The sequence below is a fragment of the Salvelinus namaycush genome, chromosome 6 (genome assembly GCF_016432855.1).
Source record: "Salvelinus namaycush isolate Seneca chromosome 6, SaNama_1.0, whole genome shotgun sequence".
Classification (NCBI taxonomy): domain Eukaryota; kingdom Metazoa; phylum Chordata; class Actinopteri; order Salmoniformes; family Salmonidae; genus Salvelinus; species Salvelinus namaycush.
The window spans coordinates 35,209,311-35,230,203 of NC_052312.1; the positions used below are offsets into that span (position 1 = coordinate 35,209,311).

Below are 20,893 nucleotides of genomic sequence, written 5' to 3' on the forward strand. Positions count from 1 at the left end.
TTACTTGGAGACATGGACGTTGACATGGTATTTATAACATGTCAGTGGGTGTAGTGTGAGGGTAAACTACTGTGGGTAGACATGTCTTCATTGTATTGAGTGATGTCATTTTGACTGAGGTCTACTATGCGTGATGTGGTTGGGTATAGGTAGAAGCATGTTTGTTTTTACGTCTAGTTTGTGGAGATGAGTATAGTTTTGAAGCAATGCTAATAGCATGCCCGGTGTTATGCCGCGTGTGGTTACCCTACAGTTTTAATGTATTTCATTTTTTTGTTTTTACCCTGACAATTGGGTGACATCAGTCTAGTGTGTTTGTATATTTGGACACAAAATGGCGCGTCTATGACGGCACACACACAGGCTCCAATAAGAACTTGGCAATGTTTTATTTCACTTTCTGCCTTTATTCAGTAGGTATTTATTTTTGTTCACTTTTTACATTCTATTCATTTCAAGGCATGAATTGACATGGCCTTGGTGCACTTTGCGATTGCCTTCTAAATCCTTTCCCTCCCAATCATAACTATGTATGTAATGCAGTAAGGTGACTAGAGGCCGCACTCTCAGCCTGGTCATCACCAGGTTTGGCCTTGGGACGTGTTGATTGGCTGAACACAGGCAGGCTGAGAGGCGGATGAATAAAGTGAAGTGTGAGGCTCTGTGAGTTCAAGAACAAAGGACAGGAAATGACTTCTCCTCCAACCAGGCTTTCCATTAGAACCGTGCAGCTTCAGTCCCTTTGCAGATACAGTGCCTTGCAAAAGTATTCGCCCTCCTTGTCTTTTTTCCTATTGTGTTGCATTAAAACCTGTAATTTAAATTGATTTTTATATGGATTTCATGTAATGGACATGCACAAAATAATCAAAATTGGTGAAGTGAAATTAAATAAATTATTTGTTGGGGGAAAAAAATGAAAAGTGGTGCGTGCATATGTATTCAACCCCTTTGCTATGAAGCCCCTAAATACGATCTGGTGCAACCAATTACCTTCAGAAGTCACATAATTAGTTAAATTGCACACAGGTGGACTTTAAGTGTCACATGATCTGTCACATGATCTCAGTCGTTGCACGAATGTACCTAACCGTAAACATCTTTTGCCTTTCTTAAAATCAATACACAAGTATATATTTTTTACACCTGCATATTTAGTTAAGAAATGTATGTTAGCAGGAAATATTAACTAGGGAAATTGTCACTTCTCTTGCGTTCATTGCACGCAGAGTAAGTGTATATGCAACAGTTTGGGCCACCTGGCTCGTTGCGAACTAATTTGCCAGAATTTTACATAATTATGACAACATTGAAGGTTGTGCAATGTAACAGCAATATTTAGACGTAGGGTTGCCACCTGTTTCATAAAATACGGAACGGTTCCTTATTTCACTGAAACAATAAACGTTTTGTTTTCGAAATGATAGTTTCCGGATTTGACCATATTAATGAACAAAGGCTCGTATTTCTGTGTTTATTATAATTAAGTCTATGATTTGATATTTGATAGAGCAGTCTGACTGAGCGGTGGTAGGCAGCAGCAGGCTCGTAAGCATTCATTCAAGCTTTACTGCGTTTGCCAGCAGCTCTTAGCAATGCTTGATCACAGCGCTGTTTATGACTTGAAGCCTATCAACTCCCGAGATTAGGCTGGCAATACTAAAGTGCCTATAAGAACGTCCAATAGTCAAAGGTATATGAAATACAAATGGTACAGAGAAAAATAGTCGACGCGTCATAATTCCTTTAATAACTGCAACCTAGTATTTCCTTTCTGGGAACATTGAAGAACTGGGAATATTGAACCACCAGATTTCATATTGTCTGAGCAAGCAATTTAAACATGAGCTTTTTTACATGGCACATATTGCACTTTTACTTCTCCAACACTGTTTTTTCATTATTTAAACCAAATTGAGCATGTTTCATTATTTATTTGAGACTAAATAGATTTTATTTATGTATTACATTAAGTTAAAATAAGTGTTCATTGTTCATTCAGTATTGTTGTAATTGTCATTATTTCAAATATATAAAAATTGTCCGATTTAATCGGTATCGGCTTTTTTTTGGTCCTCCAATAATCGTAATTATTTTTTTGGTCCTCCAAAAATCATAATCGGTCGACCTCTACTTTTTGGCCATCAAGGAAAACACTATGTCTTTGCGCAAACCCAACACCTCTCATCACCCCGAGAACACCATCCCCACAGTGAAGCATGGTGAGGACAACATCATGCTGTGGGGATATTTTTCAGCAGGACAATGACCATAAGCATACTGCTAAAGCAACACACTAATGGTTTAAGGAGAAACATTTAAATGTCTTGGAATGGCCTAGTCAAAGCCCAGACCTCAATCCAATTGAAAATCTGTGGTATGACTTAAAGATTGCTGTACACCAGCGGAACCCATCCAACTTGAAGGAGCTGGAGCAGTTTTGCCTTGAAGAATGAGCAAAAATCCCAGTGGCTAGATATGCCAAGCTTATAGAGACATACCCCAAGAGACTTGCAGCTGTAATTGCTGCAAAAGGTGGCTCTACAAAGTATTGACTTTGGGGGTGAATAGTTATGCACGCTCAAGTTTTCTGTTTTTTTGTCTAATTTCTTGTTTGTTTCACAATAAAAAATATTTAGCATCTTCAAAGTGGTAGGCATGTTGTGTAAATCAAATGATACAAACCCCCCCCAAAAATCTATTTTAATTCCAGTTTGTAAGGCAACAAAATAGGAAAAATGCCAAGGGGGTGAAAACTTTCGCAAGCCACTGTAGGAACCAGGAATGAATGTTAACTTGGAGGGAGAGAGGAGCAGAGAGCGCAAGCAAAATAACACTACTTGTAATAAAGACAAGTCTTGGACTAGAAACCACTAGACCCTAAAAGAGAGAATCATAGTATTTATAAAGTCTATTGTCATGCGGTTGTTTAGTCATCCAGACTCATTCTTTGACAGGAGTTGTGATGAATACAGACAGATACTTTACAGATAGACGACACAGGAAGACGCAGAGTTATTATGTTAACTGCCGGGGCGGCAGGTAGCCTCGTGGTTAGAGCGAAAGGTTGCAAGATCGAAACCGAAAGGTTGCAAGATCGAATCCCCGAGCTGACAAGGTAAAAATGTGTCGTTCTGCCCCTGAACAAGGCAGTTCCTAGGCCGTCTTTGTAAATAAGAATTTGTTCTTAGCTGACTTGCCTAGTTAAATAAAGGTCCAATTTTAAAAAACTAAGAGAGAGGGATGTGATCATAAAGTCTGTTGTTTTTGATGATGCTGTTGTCCAGAAGACAGGCTCCGAGTCTGATTGGATGAAAGCATGATCCTTGGTTCATTCTTTTATAGACTTGATCAACACTTGAATCATCATGGACAGATGGGTTATATACAGATTGACAACATGTTGTCCCTAATCTGTGAGTGAGCGAGACCAGTTGTTCTTTCAGTGGCATTTTCCAGTGTTTTTCAGAAGCCTACTGTGTGATTTAATATGTTTTCAGCAGGGAAAATAACATCTTTCTATTCTGACACTGTTATGACCTCTGTGAGGGATGGATGGAGAGAAAGAGAGGGACACAGCAGTTTGACGGGTAGTAGAGAGCAGGAGTGAAGGGAAAGTGGAGAACCGGGTAATTTCCACTCAGGGCAAAGCGCTAGACTGACTGGGACATTTTAATCGCAGCGGGAGAGAGAAATGACCTGCCCTGCCGTTCTACGCAGCCGTCGCCACAGGGAACTGCCATGTGAAGAGGAAGCAGTTGAGACTGGCAGAAGAGGATGAGGGAGGGGTGAAGGTTCAGGGAGATAGGGGGTCTAACCAGGAAAAAGAGGAGTAGGAGTGGACAGGGGGAGGAGGATGGGGTGATTTGCTGGAAGGGGATGTAGGTTTTCCTCAAGCAGCCCTGTAGCCTCAAGGAAGGGGCTTGTCCAGGAGTGTTCTGTAGGCACAAGGAGTCGCAGCAGTCCAAGCAACACAACAAACACAATCATTCTGAACGAGCCTCCAACCCCTTACAAACACGGAGTCACGGATGCCTGTGCCATTCCCCGAGCATGAAAGAGTCTAATTGTGTTTAGCTTAAGCGCTGCCCCTGTTGAATACTAATATGGCCGCTGGGGGGTTCAGTGTGTGTTACTGCTGCCAACACTGGGTTTTACTATGGGAAGACTCAATCCCATTTACCCAGAATTCCATTCCACTGAACCATGGAAAAATTCAGTGGGGGGAATTTTTTAAAATTTGTTTCCAGACAGTGTCCCCCTGCTGAATTACTTCATGTCTCACACCAGCTCAGTAAACACAGTAGCACACAGTGTATCTACAATAGCCTCCCACTAAGAACACAGTATTGTGTTCTTTCTTTGTGCTGTGTGTGGAGCAATGTATTTATTCTCACATTAACTTGGTCGGCAAGCTGCCTCAATCTGTGTACAAATAGGTTTACAGAACACTATGTCAGTGTTTTGTTTATTCTCAATCTCAGCGTGAGTCCAATGTGTCTGAGGCACGCGCGCACACACACACAACTTGTATTTCTAATGTGCATTTGGCTGGTGGCTCAGTGCAGGTACATCAAAGCAGATGAAATGCCAATTTGTACAATGCCTGGAAAGATTCATTATCTTTTTCCATCAGGACTTGACTGGATCCAAGTGTACCAGAATATTTTCACATCAGGAAGGATGCTTTAGTACCAGCCTTTTGCTATTAGAAAACACAGATACACAGTATATTCTGGCTGACCACATTCCATCACCATAACTACATGTTGTTGGTGAACTCCTAGAACCAATGGGGCTCTTCCAATAAATCTGACCTAGACCTTTTAGTTTTCCACTATTCCCTCAGTGCTTCAAACCAAGAACACACACACACACACACACACACACACACACACACACACACACACACACACACACGTACGTATATTCTGTGCCAGCTTTGTTAACGTGTTTTCCTGTATTTTGAGCTTCCCATTGGCTGCTGAATCAGGAAGTGGCAGTGTGTGTGTGTGGAGTGACTGTTTGTCGGCCCTTTTACATTCGACCGGTCAGATCATACAGTCATAATCTGATGACCAATGATTGTAAATGGAGGAAACTCACTTGGTTGAGTGGTACAGTTGAGGTAAAGGAGGTGTGTGTTCGGCGCTCTCAGCTTCCTGGTCACGCGTGACAGTTTCTCGTTAATCGTCCGTCTGGGGCATAATAGCTGACGTGCGCACGCACCGCTTCTGTCACATAGTGATGTCCCTCTGACACTGGTCTCCATTTTGAGCTCAAAGTGGCTCAACTCAACGGCTCTCAAACACACACACACACACACACACACACACACACACACACACACACACACACACACACACACAGCCTCTTAGTTGTGTATGATACACTCCACCCCTGGTGAGTCCTGCTGGTTCCACCAGTGTGACTCTGACATGGCCCCCAGTGTGGGCTACAGTAGGCCAGGCTTTAACCTTTGACCCCTGGCTCATTGTGGGGCCAGAGAACTGAACCACTTAGTGTTTGATAGTAGTGAAAAGGTACAGCACGACCATTTCCCGTCTGTATTGGTCTTCACTGAGCCTACTGGGACCACAATATAAAGGTTGACATGTTGACATTTTGAACTCTTGTCCTTTTTCTTCCTTCGATCTTCTTCTACCTTCCTCTCTCTCTCTCTCTCCTCCCCCCTCTGTTTTCTCTGGCAGCGTCTGGTACAGAGCGGGATGCTGTGCTGCGGCTTGAGCAGGAGAGGGCTGAGATCGTCTCCAAATATGACAAGGTAAGAACCCCTCCGCTAATGAAGGACAGTAAATCACTTGCAGCATTGAATGTTTGTCTGTCAGTATCAGACAGAAGCTGAGCTAACAATATTTCTAGGAGGTCTCCAGAGATGTGTGCTTTGTTTTCTTGTCATTTGTCAGTCTGATGGTGAAAAGTGTGTGTGTGTCCATCCATCCATCCACACCAGTGTGTGTGTTTGTGGCACCTCTTTCCATTGCCCGTGGCATCATCACTGTAGCCAGCCGTTGGGACTGGTTTATAAATTAGCCTTTTTAATTTAGTCCAGCGGGCAGTATAATCAAGCCCGCTCGTTAAGAGAGGAGCAATGAGGGAGGGATGGAGTGGAGGAGAGAGGCGGGCACTCTGACACAGAGTTTAATTATGTTTTGATGTTTGACCCTGGTCACTAGAGGAGTCCATTTTCTCTCGTTGGCGAGGCGGAACGAGTCCAATCAAAACCAATTCAGTTTCATCATGACAGTGTCCGGGGGGGGGGGGCGGCTGTTATCAAGACAAAGATGGAGTTGATGCTCTCACTACAGACCTCAAATGTTTATCAATGGGGTTTCAGTCAAGGGTATGATGGAGTACGGCCTATCCCTCCGGTTTCCTTTGACTACAGGAGAATACTGGAAGAAACCTTGTATACACTCTCGAACTGGGACAGAGGCAATCATAGACACCAGAAACATGGAAAGCTTGACAAAGTGGAACACTGAACAGAATCATGGTCCAATTCTGCTATGACATTGATTTTACACAGCTGTCTTGTGCGCCCCCGTGTCTATACGCAGATACCACATGACACGGGCTTTAGACACAGTCTGTGTCTCCACTGACATCTCTTCCAGGCTCTGTGCGCGTTCGGCCTGATGTCGGATGTAAGAACAATCTATTCATCCCAGATGTCTTTTTGGTGTATTTATAGTCATTTGACCCTGTTTCTGCTGCGTGAGGGAGCTGGGTTAAGTTAGGACAGGATTTCCAGTAAACAGAGGGAAGGAGAACGGGAGGGATGTATTTAGACATCCAGCTGGTCTTCAGGCCTTGCAGACCTCAGCCAATGCTGGACATTGTTTAGCTCGCTCTTTTTTTCCTCTTCCCTCACTTCATCACTTCTTTTGCCCTCTTTTTAAAAAATGTTTTAATTTAACCTTTTATTTAACTAGGCAAGTCCGTTAAGAACAAGTTCTTATTTACAATGACGGTCTACCGGGGAACAGTGGGTTTAACTGCCTTGTTCAGGGGCAGAATGACAGATGTTTTACCTTGTCGGCTCGGAGTTTCAATCCAGCAACCTTTCGGTTACTGGCCCAACTCTCTAACCACTAGGCTACCTGCCGCCCCTCTGTTTCAGTCTCCCACCTTTCCTCTCTTTCTTTCCCTTGTATTTGTTTCTCTATACAATTGTCGTGTCTTTGACTATGCCAGATTAATTGCTATGACATGCTATTCTATAAAATAATTTCTCCGTAATTAATATTACCTGATTGAACTAATCATGTAAATATTAATTAACTAGAGAGGGACACCACGAAAGAATATTTATAGAGCTGTTATCTTTCGAATAAACTCTTAAAGATTTAGTAATAGTTTACATCCATAGCAGTCACCTTAATCGTCATTTTATTCAGTCTCATCTGAAAGTGGTAAATCCTTGTTATCTGCAAGAATCCTGGCTAACAAGTTGAATCAGCAATACAAAATTGGGTTTAATTATTTATTTACTAAATGCCTAACTAATCACACATACACAATGAAATCATAACTTGATCACAAATTACGTCATACAGAAAAACGTCCCTAGCGGGCGGAATAGATATGACAGCTTGTTACACAAAGAAAAGGGGCGGGTTGGTGGAAGGGCGGGAGACTGGGACAGGGCTGAAGCTGTGCTATCGTAAATACAGTATCTTATGCATTCTAAATTACCGCCCATTTGAAAAGGAAAATGCAATAAATATTTACTCTGAGCTGCGCTTCAGTAGGTTGGTGGTAGATGGAAGACCGTATCGCCAACCCGAGTCCTCTGTCCTTTGAAGAATGTCTCTGGTGAACAGTGGATACGTTGGAGTAACGTTGTGTGTAGTAGACGGGATACTCTGACTGTCCTTCCTAACCTACGTTTGTAGCAGCTGTTGCTAACTCAACGGCTAGGAGGTATCCCTTCTGTAGTGAATACGAGTTCAAAGTTCATACCATTTGCAACCAAAGTCCATGCTGATGTTGGCTTAATTCTGTAGTTATTATCTGAACCATTCTGACACCGGATCGTCATCCTAGCGTCCCGGAACAGAAAGTTATATTTTTGTCAATGGCTTTTATAGTGGAGGGAGAGGGGTGTGTCTGAAAAGTCTATTACCCATGTCTCTTCACAGGGGCGGGCCCCTAGTTGAGCAGAAGCCCAAACTTATGAAACACAAATCTCTCATTTACAAGCTAAAATTAAATTTCATCTCTTCACAAATAATTTCATATTCAAACATTTGAATTAAACAACAATTCCATGTGAAACCGATACCTCTGACGTTTAGACTTTCCACAGTAGAGTTTATGTCATTCTATCATTGATGAGAATGTGTCAGAGGGCAACCGAACTGACATAATATACCTTAAGTACCACCGCATATGTTCAGTTGGTCGGATTACCAGAATATAGTTCATTTCCCCCCACTTCTGATGTTCCCAGAATCTCTATGTTAACCAAGGGGTTTTCTTATGTCACATCAGTTATAGTAGGGAGAGAGAAAAAGGGGGAAAGAGGTATTTATGACTGTCATAAACCTACCCCCAACCCAACGTCATGACACAATCCTGCCATCTTCCCCTCCGTCTTCACAATTTATTTTCATTTTCTCATTATTTTCCCCTTTGCTCTCATGCATTCTCCACTCCCATTTTCTCATTATTTTCCCCTTTGCTCACATGCATTCTCCACTCCCATTTTCTCATTTTCAATGTTAACTTTCTTTCTATTGTCTGAATTCAACAGCCTTTCCTCTGCCTTGAGTCAGGCTGTGACTCAGGGTGCGTCTGCCTAGCTCCTCATTTCACACCTGTTAGCAGCAGGGCTAGGCACTCTAGCACAGCCAAGCATAGCATGTACACACACACACTCACTCTGTAGGGGAGTGGGGAGGACTGGAGTTGCCCATCCCTGCTCCAGACTGTCTGAGGGTAAATATACTGAACAAAAATATAAACACAACATGTAACAATTTCAAAGATTTTACTGAGTAACAGTTCATATAAGGAAATCAGTCTATTGAAGTAAATTAGGCCCTAATCTATGGATTTCACATGCCTGGGAATACAGATATGCATCTGTTGGTCACAGATCCCTTTTAAAAAAAGAGTAGGGGCGTGGATCAGAACCAGTCAGTATCTGGTGTGACCAACATTTGCCTCATGCAGTGCAAAACATCTCCTTCGCATAGAGTTGATCAGGCTGTTGATTGTGGCCTGTGGAATGTTGTCCCACTTCTCTTCAATGACTGTGCAAAGTTGCTGGATATTGGGGAGAACTGGAACACGCTGTTGTACACGTCGATCCAGAGCATCCCAAACATGCTCAATGGGTGACATGTCAGAGTATGAATGCCATGGAAGAACTGGTACAATTTCAGCCTCCAGGAATTATGTACAAATCCTTGCGACATGGGGCCGTGCATTATCATGCTGAAACATGAAGTGATGGCGGTGGATAGCTCTGTGAATTAAAATTGCCATCGATAAAAGGTAATTGGGTTGGTTGTCCGTAGCTTATACCTACCTGTCCATACCATAACCCCACCGCCACCATGGGGCACTCTGTTCACAACATTGACATCAGCAAACCACTCGTCCACACAATGCCATAAACATGGTCTGCGGTTGTGAGTCCGGATGGACGTCCAGCCAAATTCTCAAATTACTGTAGAGGCGGCTTACGGTAGAAAAATGAATATTCAATTCTCTGGCAACAGCTCTGGTGGACATTCTTGCAGTCAGCATGCCAATTGCACTTGAGAAATCTGTGGCATTTTGTTGTGTGATAAAACTGTACATTTTTAGTGGCCTTTTATTGTCCCCAGCACAAGGTGAACCTGTGTAATGTTAATGCTGTTTAGTCAACTTCTTGATATGCCACACCTGTCAGGTGGATGGATTATTTTGGCAAAGGAGAAATGCTCACTAACAGGGATGTAAACACATTTGTGCATACAATTTGAGAGAAATAAGCGTTCTGTGCGTATGGAAAATGTATGGGATAATTTATTTCAGCTCATGAAACATGGGACCAACACTATACATGTTGCGTTTATATTTTTGTTTGATATAGAATAACACTGATGTTCATGTTTCTATCTCTATTGTAATAGTGTCGATGTTTACAAAGTATGTAGCCATCCAGGTCTATATAGGCATCAAGTTACTTTGAATGTTAAGTAATGTATCTCATTTATATTCATTCTCATTTGTGCTGCAAGTTTAAAAACAAGATGTTCCCAAGGATGTTTTTTTTTTATAGCACAAATACATTTCAAACTACTTGTTATTCATTGCTTTACCCATGAGGCTCTTTGGTTGCAGGGAAAAGAGGGTGCCACTGTGGAACCCTGGGAGGATGCAAGCTTCCACCTGTACAAAGTTATTGACCGCTTCGGCTTCGTACAGTAAGAGCACACACACACACACACACACACACACACACACACACACACCCTTGAGTGATTCATTCATTACACATGGCAAATAAACTTTGAAATGTGAATCAGTCACACGCACACCACAATCTTCCCCCTTGTTTGTGTTCTGATATTTCACTTCAGTAAAAGCTTCAAAGAACACTAGTTTAAAACAGTACCATTGTCTTGAAGTAGGAGAAAGTGACTCTCTATAGCCTGGTGTGTTGTGGCTTTGGCATGGCCAGCAGTGGGGTTGCATGGCTCTTAAACAACACTGTTCTTAGGCAGTTATAACAGTTATATATAGGCTGGCACATGTGGGCTGGTCCAGGCAGGAAGCTGCCGGGTTAGCCACAATCACAGGGCATCAGTGTGGGAGCTCAGGCCCAGGGCGAGAGTATAGGGGAGAGAGGGATGATGTTCCGGGGCCCAGGGAAAGTCACGGTCTGGAGAGAGATGGAGAGAAGGTTCCAGTCTGGAGAGAGGGAAGGATGGAGAGGTTGAGGCCCTGAGTGAAGGCTATGGTCTGGGAGAGAGGGATGGAAAGAGAGCAGATGGGGGCTTGGCTGAAGGTTATGGTTCTGGCCTAATGCCAGGACTTTGGACTGGTTAGGACACAGAGCTGGGGCCCATGGTTAAGCCAGTAGAGATGAGGCCTCCGGCTCCATGAAATAGCCTATGAGGGAGAGCCCTTTCTAGGTCATACTGACTAGGTGTGATGACAACAATGAGGGAGAAAAGAAGGGAATGCCCCATTTACAGGCAGACGTTGACAAACTGACTGCAAAGTCTCTGTGCTTCCTGTATGAGTTAAAGGTCAGGTTCAGGGGTCAGGGCAGTCCCAGGACAGAGAGACAGGAAGTGGGGGATGGGACACAGGCTCTGTTCCCTTCCTTCCATGAAGTCATCACAGATCTGACCTGATCATAGGTCTGACCAATGTTGGATTGGTTAAAGCAATGGAGAGGAAACCTTACTTTCACTTGCCCAGTCATGGACAGATTAGTTAATATTACTAAAAGAAGGAAGGATGCATTTTGAGAGTATTGGAACAGGCCCCCACCATGGGGAAATCCCTTTTTTTAATGATCTAAGCCAGTGGGCTGAGTGGCACAGAGAGTGCTGTGCTGCTCTGAACTGTTAGTTTCATAGTGTAACTGACGGATAGCCATAGAGGCATTGAAACTGGGACAGGACAGTAGCCAGAATGGAGGAATGTTTTAATGTGTTATTTCCTGTTTGCTTGGCTGCTGACGTGTAATGTTCCCTCCCTTTGATGAGTGTTAGGGAAGGTTAAATGAGCTCTGGCAGTCACAGCATTTGTTTCTTTAATGACTCCACTTCCTCTGGAAAGAATCTTTGAGTGGTCCCTATTCACGTTGAGACATATCATCTTGGGGCTCCATCTTGTCCGTCTTCATTGCGTATGAGGGAGTTGAGTTGGACAGAGAGACAGCCTACTAACATTCCACCCATCTACCAAATGTGTAATGTTCTTAAAGGCCCAGACCAGCAAAACCTTAGCTAAGCTCATGGTCAAACAATTATTGATACCTTGCATATTTTCAAAGCAAGAATGTGTCTAAAAAATAAACCAACTCTATGTAATACTAAAGCTTGTTTGTTTTCTCCTCTCCAGTGAGAATGAACTTCCGTCCTACGACTCGGGGGAAGAGAAGGTGAGCGACCATGTTTCAGACCCTCAGGGCTAACTACATCTCTCCCATCCCACATGTCTATGCCGCTGTAAAATGACCTTCACAGATGAGAAAGAACACAGTGTCTTTCAGACACATAACGATTACTGTTACTGCTATGAATAGAACTCTGGTTGCTGAGAATTGATTCGATTCTTTAATTTTCAGAATCCTAACATTTTGTATTCTTCTACTGTAGCTTACAATGAGTTACATAATGTTCTGAGCTGATGTTTAGATTGCATTCCAATGTCACTGTAACCTTTGCATCATCCTACATCATAAAATGTATTATTTATTTTATGAAGCAAAATGTATGACACTGCATATTTGTCTGCATATACAGTTCCTCCAGAGTTTTGGTCATGAGGAAGTGTTAACATGCCACTTCCTGTGTCCCCTCAGCAAAAACACTTAGAGGTAGAAAGGACCTCAAAATGGCTGAAGATGATGAAGAGCTGGGACAAGTATAAGAACAGTGAGAAGGTACGATCTCTCTCTCTCTTCCTCCCTCACCATCTCTCCCCCTTCTTGCAGTCTCTTAAAATATCTCATTCCCACATTCCTGTTGTCAAATAGTACATTCCACATTCTTCTCCTCGTGCCTCACTCACATCTCTCCTTCTCTTTGGTGAACAAATATCAGTGAGTCTCCCTGAAGAGCATTTATAGGGCTCCGGTCTCTGTAATAGCTGTCTTTGTTTAGTGCCTGAGTTTGGGGTCTTCTTTATGATAGGTGTTGGGCCCTCGGGCATTCAGTTCTGACGTTCTTCAGTTGTACTCTGAGGTGGTTCCAGCGGGAATTGGAGATTGTCTTTAAATTAACCTTGGCTAGGGGAATGTTTTAGCTTTGTTCTTTCTCTTTCTCCAGTTTCAAGAATTGCGGGACAAGCAGCAACCAAGGACTTGTTGTTCCCCCCCTCTGTCAGTCAGTGCTATGCTCGTTTCTCTCGGCTGGTTAAACGGGTTACGGTTGATGGCTCTTTTTGTTTCCTGTGCTGCTGAAAACAATAGCGTACTAATGCAGTCATAAAGGTTCTAGCATCTGTAAGGCAGGTTCTAGCATCTGTAAGGCAGGTTCTAGCATCTGTAAGGCAGGTTCTAGCATCTGTAAGGCAGGTTCTAGCATCTGTAAGGCAGGTTCTAGCATCTGTAAGGCAGGTTCTAGCATCTGTAAGGCAGGTTCTAGCATCTGTAAGGCAGGTGTAATCTGTAGATCTACTAAAAATCTGCTGTAGGGCAGAGCCTGGTGTTGATGTGACAGTGTTGATGTGACAGTGAATTTATGGTACAAATAGAGGACTGCGAAGTGCAGCGAGCAGGAGAGACCTCTACACTGAAGAGCCATTTAGATCTCACACACACACACACACACACACACACACACACACACACACACACACACACACACAATAAACTCACCAAAAGGAAACCACACACACAAATGCGCACACACACCAATGGATGATTAGTGGAACAGGTGCACTCATTGACTTCCTCATCAGAGCCCTAATTACTGGGCTGTCGACGTCAAGCCCCGAGTGGGTCTATCTGGCACACACATACACTGTACACACACACAGTACAAACACACACCTTCACACTCACACAGAACACGTATACTACACACACACACACACGCACTCACACACACACACACACACACACAGACTAACATGCATTATGAGCATACAACCTAAACTGATTCGTTAACCTTTAATTATCACCCATCATTGGCCATCCGATGCCTAAACACATCTCCTTCCAAATCAATGTTTCTCTCTCTTCTCCCACCTCTCTCTGTGTTCCGCCTGCTGAGTAATGAAGATTGTGTGTGTGTATATAATACACTGCTCAAAAAAATAAAGGGAACACTTAAACAACACAATGTAACTCCAAGTCAATCACACTTCTGTGAAATCAAACTGTCCACTTAGGAAGCAACACTGATTGACAATAAATTTCACATGCTGTTGTGCAAATGGAATAGACAAAAGGTAGAAATTATAGGCAATTAGCAAGACACCCCCAATAAAGGAGTGGTTCTGCAGGTGGTGACCACAGACCACTTCTCAGTTCCTATGCTTCCTGGCTGATGTTTTGGTCACTTTTGAATGCTGGCGGTGCTTTCACTCTAGTGGTAGCATGAGACGGAGTCTACAACCCACACAAGTGGCTCAGGTAGTGCAGCTCATCCAGGATGGCACATCAATGCGAGCTGTGGCAAGAAGGTTTGCTGTGTCTGTCAGCGTAGTGTCCAGAGCATGGAGGCGCTACCAGGAGACAGGCCAGTACATCAGGAGACGTGGAGGAGGTCGTAGGAGGGCAACAACCCAGCAGCAGGACCGCTACCTCCGCCTTTGTGCAAGGAAGAGCACTGCCAGAGCCCTACAAAATGACCTCCAGCAGGCCACAAATGTGCATGTGTCTGCTCAAACGGTCAGAAACAGACTCCATGATGGTGGTATGAGGTGAAGTGGAAACGTCTAGGAGCAACAATGGCTCAGCCGCGAAGTGGTAGGTCACACAAGCTTACAGAACGGAACCGCAGAGTAAAAATCATCTGTCCTCGGTTGCAGCCAATGTTTCCTCTAAGATGTGCACTGCTCCCCGGGACGACCGTGCAGAATTATCAGCCCACTGAGAGAAGCATGAGATTGATCTTCACTCAACTTTCTAGAGCAGTGTTCACCAACTGGTTGATCTCCAAGGTATTCCTAGTCGATCGCCAAACATTTCTGTAAAAGAAAACAACAACAATAAAGCCTTTGTTTGGCGGTAGGTGAACCCAATTCAGCTGCCGTGCGCGCCGGGTAGGTGAACTGTTGCCATTTTGAACCATTTCATGTGTCTGGCGAGCCCAGAGAGCAAATCAAGTGCACTATATGCCTACTACTGGCCAATCGGATTGCTCAAATTACCGTGTTTGCAGTAACGTAGCAGGCATAAAAGAAAGCTACAGCAAAGTTGATACTATGATATTTCAAAACCATGACTAGAGGGAGACTCAACGAATACAGCAAAGAGCTGCTGTTTTTATGAGTGAGTTCATGTTTCAGTTCTTACTCAGCACTGTCAACACTTTGTATTCAACACTTTTATAAGCCATAAAATGTGCGTTCTTCCTATTCCCACTCAGCGCTACAACAATACCTGCAGAAGTAATGAATGAGTAGGAAAGTGTATCTATAGGTTTGCGTTGTTGTTATTATTAGCGGCTTGGGTCTTTTTTAATATCCAGGAATATTTCACCTTCTCTGTTCATAGGAGTAACAACATGAATGTGTGCATGTGGCAGAAATAATGTGGTGCGACTCGAGTTTCCCCACCCTTTTTGGTCAGAGTCAGTGTCGGAAAGGGAGAGCAGAGGGTTGTTGAGGCGGACCCTCGGTCTGCTGCTCTCCCTCCGCTGAGACTGACCATCAAATGCAGGCATCATCTGCCCAGTACAATAAAAAGAAAGTGAATTATTTAAATGCTCAGCTGTGCCTCACAAGAAATGCAACAACAGATCTATTACCAGTGTGATCATATAGCCCACCTCAAATTTCAAAATATAATTCAAAAAACTTACCTGAACAACAATTCATTGGCAGGGCAATTCAAGCAAAGCCAATATGTGTTGATAATGTTTTGGGCCTATATTGCTACAGTACTTTTTTTACCTCATGTCTACAGTACTGTTTTTAATTGGTTAATGTTGCATAGGCTTGTGTTTTTTAAGTCATGTTAAAAAATCGATCTGAACTCAGAAAAGGTTGGTAGCCAATGTTCTAGTTTTCCCTGTTAACACTATCAATGTTTCCCTTTACTGTGGTAATTGTGATCGAATCAACACAATATTAACCACTTTCAATGTAACATACCGAAACAAAACAAATTATGTAAGAGATTTTTGTAGGCAGAACGCATTGGAGTAGGATTCTATTGCATTGACACACACTGCCCAACCCGTACTCTACACAGACCGGTGCGGCATAAACAATCAGAGCTGCAGTAGACCTATATGCAAATAGACCGTTGCCATATATGTATCCGTGCCATTTACTTTGAACTGGACTGTGTTTACAGCATGAGCGGTCGTGAGTCGATGCGCTTGTTTTGAGATCAAAATGAAAGCTGCATGTAGCCACGTGTGTACATTTTGTTCATATCCTTTCCTCGTTAGTGAGTTATTAGCCCAGTTATAGATCATTTGTAGTTAGCAATAAGGGAGTGATTGCTTCCTTCAAGAGCACAAAATGTGTACATTTCTAGGCATCTTTGAAAAGCTGCTACTGTAGGTTGAATGATAGAACACCTGTTTCCATGTTAAAATGTTATGGGAGGCATTTTCTCCATAGTTTATGGTAGGCCACTCTATTAGGCTTACATTATGATCAAATAGCCACAGTAGCCTACTTGGCCACTGTTATAACTAACTTAAAGCGGGTACATCCTCAGTGTTCACTGTAAACACGCGCTGGATGTTGCACATAATTTTCAAAATGTTAAAGTTTGCACACACACACACACATACACACACACACTGAGCATGACCAGATTCCTTGGCCAGATGGGTAGGTCTCCCCTTCTAAATGTCCTCTCCATCTACCCAGAGGTCCAGACACACATCACCTATAGTCTCTTTTCCAATCACCCAGAATCAGCTGATGTAAGAAGGGCTTTATAAATACATTTGATTTTGATTTGAATAATAGTTGTGTATATACTTTGTCCTTCACACACATACTTGGCCTTCACACACATACTTGTCCTTCACACACATACTTGTCCTTCACACACATACTTGTCCTTCACACACATACTTGTTCTTCACACGCATACTTGTCCTTCACACACATACTTGTCCTTCACGCGCATACATGTCCTTCACGCGCATACATGTCCTTCACGCGCATACATGTCCTTCACGCGCATACATGTCCTTCACGCGCATACATGTCCTTCACGCGCATACATGTCCTTCACGCGCATACATGTCCTTCACGCGCATACATGTCCTTCACGCGCATACATGTCCTTCACGCGCATACATGTCCTTCACGCGCATACATGTCCTTCACGCGCATACATGTCCTTCACGCGCATACATGTCCTTCACGCGCATACATGTCCTTCACGCGCATACATGTCCTTCACGCGCATACATGTCCTTCACGCGCATACATGTCCTTCACGCGCATACATGTCCTTCACGCGCATACATGTCCTTCACGCGCATACATGTCCTTCACGCGCATACATGTCCTTCACGCGCATACATGTCCTTCACGCGCATACATGTCCTTCACGCGCATACATGTCCTTCACGCGCATACATGTCCTTCACGCGCATACATGTCCTTCACGCGCATACATGTCCTTCACGCGCATACATGTCCTTCACGCGCATACATGTCCTTCACGCGCATACATGTCCTTCACGCGCATACATGTCCTTCACGCGCATACTTGTCCTTCACGCGCATACATGTCCTTCACGCGCATACATGTCCTTCACGCGCATACATGTCCTTCACGTGCATACATGACCGTCATTTTGAACCTTGAGCGTTAGGGCTAGGGGGTGTGGTTGAAAGGTGAAGCACGGTCTCTTTGATGTTGCACTAAGAATGTCCTTTTCCCCGTATCCATGTCTCCCTCCAGCTGGTGAGGCGGATCTATAAGGGAATTCCCCTACAGCTCCGAGGAGAGGTGTGGTGTCTGCTCCTCGACGTTCCCAAAATAAAGGAGGAGAAGAAAGACTTCTACGAGGTACGTTATGGAAACACGAGCCAGAAGCTCACAGCAGAGAGTTATAGTACTCTCTAGGACTAACATCCTTCCTCCCTGGGCAAAGTCATGTAGGAACTATACACATTCACACTGTAGTTGACTCTCCTATTGTCTCTCTCCACTCAGCCAGCTTCATTATAGCCCAGGCCTCATTAACATTCATAACCAGGCCGGCAAACCCTTCTAGTCACAACTGAGCTTTATTATAACTCAATAAACATTTGCGGGATGGATGAGTAGTTTTATTTCTTTGTATTTGACTCTCACAAACTCTCACACACACTCCCTCAGTGACTCTGTGCTGTTGTGTTTCCTGTGTGTAGAAGCTGAAGCTCAGGGCTCGAGGTCTGTCTCCTGACGTCCGTCAGATTGACCTGGATGTGAACCGAACCTACAGGGACCACGTCATGTTCATGACCCGCTACGACATCAAGTCAGTATCTCCCTCCGACTGTGTACACACACATACACACACATACACACACACACACACACACACACACACACACACACACACACACACACACACACACACACACACACACAGGGACCACGTCATGTTCATGCACCGCTACGACGTCAAGTCAGTTTCTCATACTCCAGGTGATGAGAATTACAACATCTACACTTAGTCACTACAGAATAGTACCCTTAATTAGGCCCTGGAGTTTTTCTTGACCGTGTGCCTTGACTAGGAAAAACCCCTGGTCGTAGCCTGGGCCATGATGCACATCTATCTGGCCATACCTCTTTCTGTCATAATGGTGGCTGACATTTGACATTTCCCTATAAGGAAGTGAGAGGACACACGCGTCCCTTTTCTGTGTTTTTACTTCTGCTTGATGACGTCATGGAGAGAGCCAGAAGCAGGGGCCCCTGGGAAGCAAACACTGTGGCCTGCAGAGTCCGAGAGCAGCACGGACCTGGCAGCCACAGCCTCACAGGAACTAAACACATTGCCTCGATACTGACCATGACACAATACAACTACCAACTACCTCAAACACAGCTATACCATGAAAGCATAAATACATACAACTACCTCAAACACAAAGGTTGCCATTTCTGGCCAAATATAGGAAGTAAAAATCACTAATGCATTTGTTCATCTCATTTAGAAGACTATTTGAATGATGAGAGAAGACCAGATCTCTCATGAAAAATACAATTTATCTCAAGGAGACTAACCTGGCTAAATAAAAAAGCAACCTGAATTCAACACTTTTTTGTGATCAATTGTGAAGCTCCTGAGGTGTTCCTGTTAGTTAACCTGCACTTCCATCAGATGACGTCTAGTCATTAGTAGGTTGACTGTTTGTTGTTGTTTTCAGGCAGCAGGCTCTGTTCCACGTCCTAACAGCCTACTCCGTGTACAACACGGTGAGTCACACTGCACACATTCCAGAATGAATCGCCCGACACCTCGACGCTTTTCTTTACCCTACGTGTCCTTTCCCCAATCAACTGTTTTCTACAGCCTCGTCCTTCTCCTCTCCCTCGTCCTTCTTTTATCCCCTCATCCAGCTCCTCCTGATCATCCTCCCCTGTTCTCTCCATCCACTGACCTCTTCTGTTCCTGTGTAGATATAGAGAAGTGAGTTTGTGTGCAGTTTTGCATGCGTGTTTGTCTATACATTATAAAACTCTGTGTGTGTGTGTGTGTGTATAGGAGGTGGGGTACTGCCAGGGCATGAGTCAGATCACTGCTCTGTTGCTCATCTATATGAATGAAGAGGATGCCTTCTGGGCTTTGGTCAAACTGCTGTCTGGACAGAAACACGCCATGCATGGTAAACACACACTCTACACACTGTGTAACATCCATCTTAGACCGTCATTCAGTAGCCCACGCAAAACCCACGCCTAAGCCATACCATATATTTTACCATATAGGACACAAGTCAATTCAGGGGTAGCATACTAGACCAGACACTAAGTAGGCATGAACAGCCGTGCCCTAGAACACAGGATAGTTAGCTCTGGTCTTTTACTCCAAACATTCCTTAAGGCCAACATGACCCCACTGACACAGGAACGTGGCCTACGGATAGAATATAAACACACACTCACACACTGTATACACACTCTCACATACCTTTCAAGGACTTAGGCTGTCTCTTCTGTGCCCCATAAAATGTGAGGAAACACATTTCTAGAGAATCCTCCCGTACAACTTCTTACCAGATATCTATAGAGCTCACCCAATCTCACGTCCCTTCCATTCAGACACACACACACACTGTATACACACCCAATCTCACGTCCCTTCCATTCAGACCCACACACACACTGTATACACACCCAATCTCACGTCCCTTCCATTCAGACCCACACACACACTGTATACACACCCAATCTCACGTCCCTTCCATTCAGACCCACACACACACGGTATACACACCCAATCTCACGTCCCTTCCATTCAGACACACACACACACTGTATACACACCCAATCTCACGTCCCTTCCATTCAGACCCACACACACACTGTATACACACCCAATCTCACGTCCCTTCCATTCAGACCCACACACACACACTTTATACACACCCAATCTCACGTCCCTTCCATTCAGACCCACACACACACTGTATACACACCCAATCTCACGTCCCTTCCATTCAGACCCACACATACACTGTATACACACCCAATCTCACGTCCCTTCCATTCAGACCCACACACACACTGTATACACACCCAATCTCACGTCCCTTCCATTCAGACACACACACACACTGTATACACACCCAATCTCACGTCCCTTCCATTCAGACCCACACACACACTGTATACACACCCAATCTCACGTCCCTTCCATTCAGACCCACACACACACTGTATACACACCCAATCTCACGTCCCTTCCATTCAGACCCACACACACACTGTATACACACCCAATCTCACGTCCCTTCCATTCAGACCCACACACACACTGTATACACACCCAATCTCACG

At 44.0% G+C, this 20,893-nt stretch overlaps 1 protein-coding gene across 3 annotated transcripts in view; it reads left to right on the forward strand.

Annotated features, from left to right (window-relative positions):
• Window positions 1-20,893, forward strand: part of LOC120049907 (USP6 N-terminal-like protein) — a 67,136-nt gene that overhangs the window by 31,374 nt on the left and 14,869 nt on the right. For 2 of the 3 annotated variants that reach the window (XM_038996403.1, XM_038996402.1), the window contains 8 exons: window positions 5,712-5,785; window positions 10,360-10,442; window positions 12,094-12,133; window positions 12,557-12,637; window positions 17,801-17,908; window positions 18,253-18,362; window positions 19,261-19,309; window positions 19,599-19,719. In XM_038996403.1, coding sequence (XP_038852331.1) covers window positions 5,712-5,785; window positions 10,360-10,442; window positions 12,094-12,133; window positions 12,557-12,637; window positions 17,801-17,908; window positions 18,253-18,362; window positions 19,261-19,309; window positions 19,599-19,719 — 666 coding nt within the window. Of the gene's footprint in view, window positions 1-5,711; window positions 5,786-10,359; window positions 10,443-12,093; window positions 12,134-12,497; window positions 12,638-17,800; window positions 17,909-18,252; window positions 18,363-19,260; window positions 19,310-19,598; window positions 19,720-20,893 lie in introns of those variants that run through there. The other variant, XM_038996404.1, reaches the window with a different exon arrangement.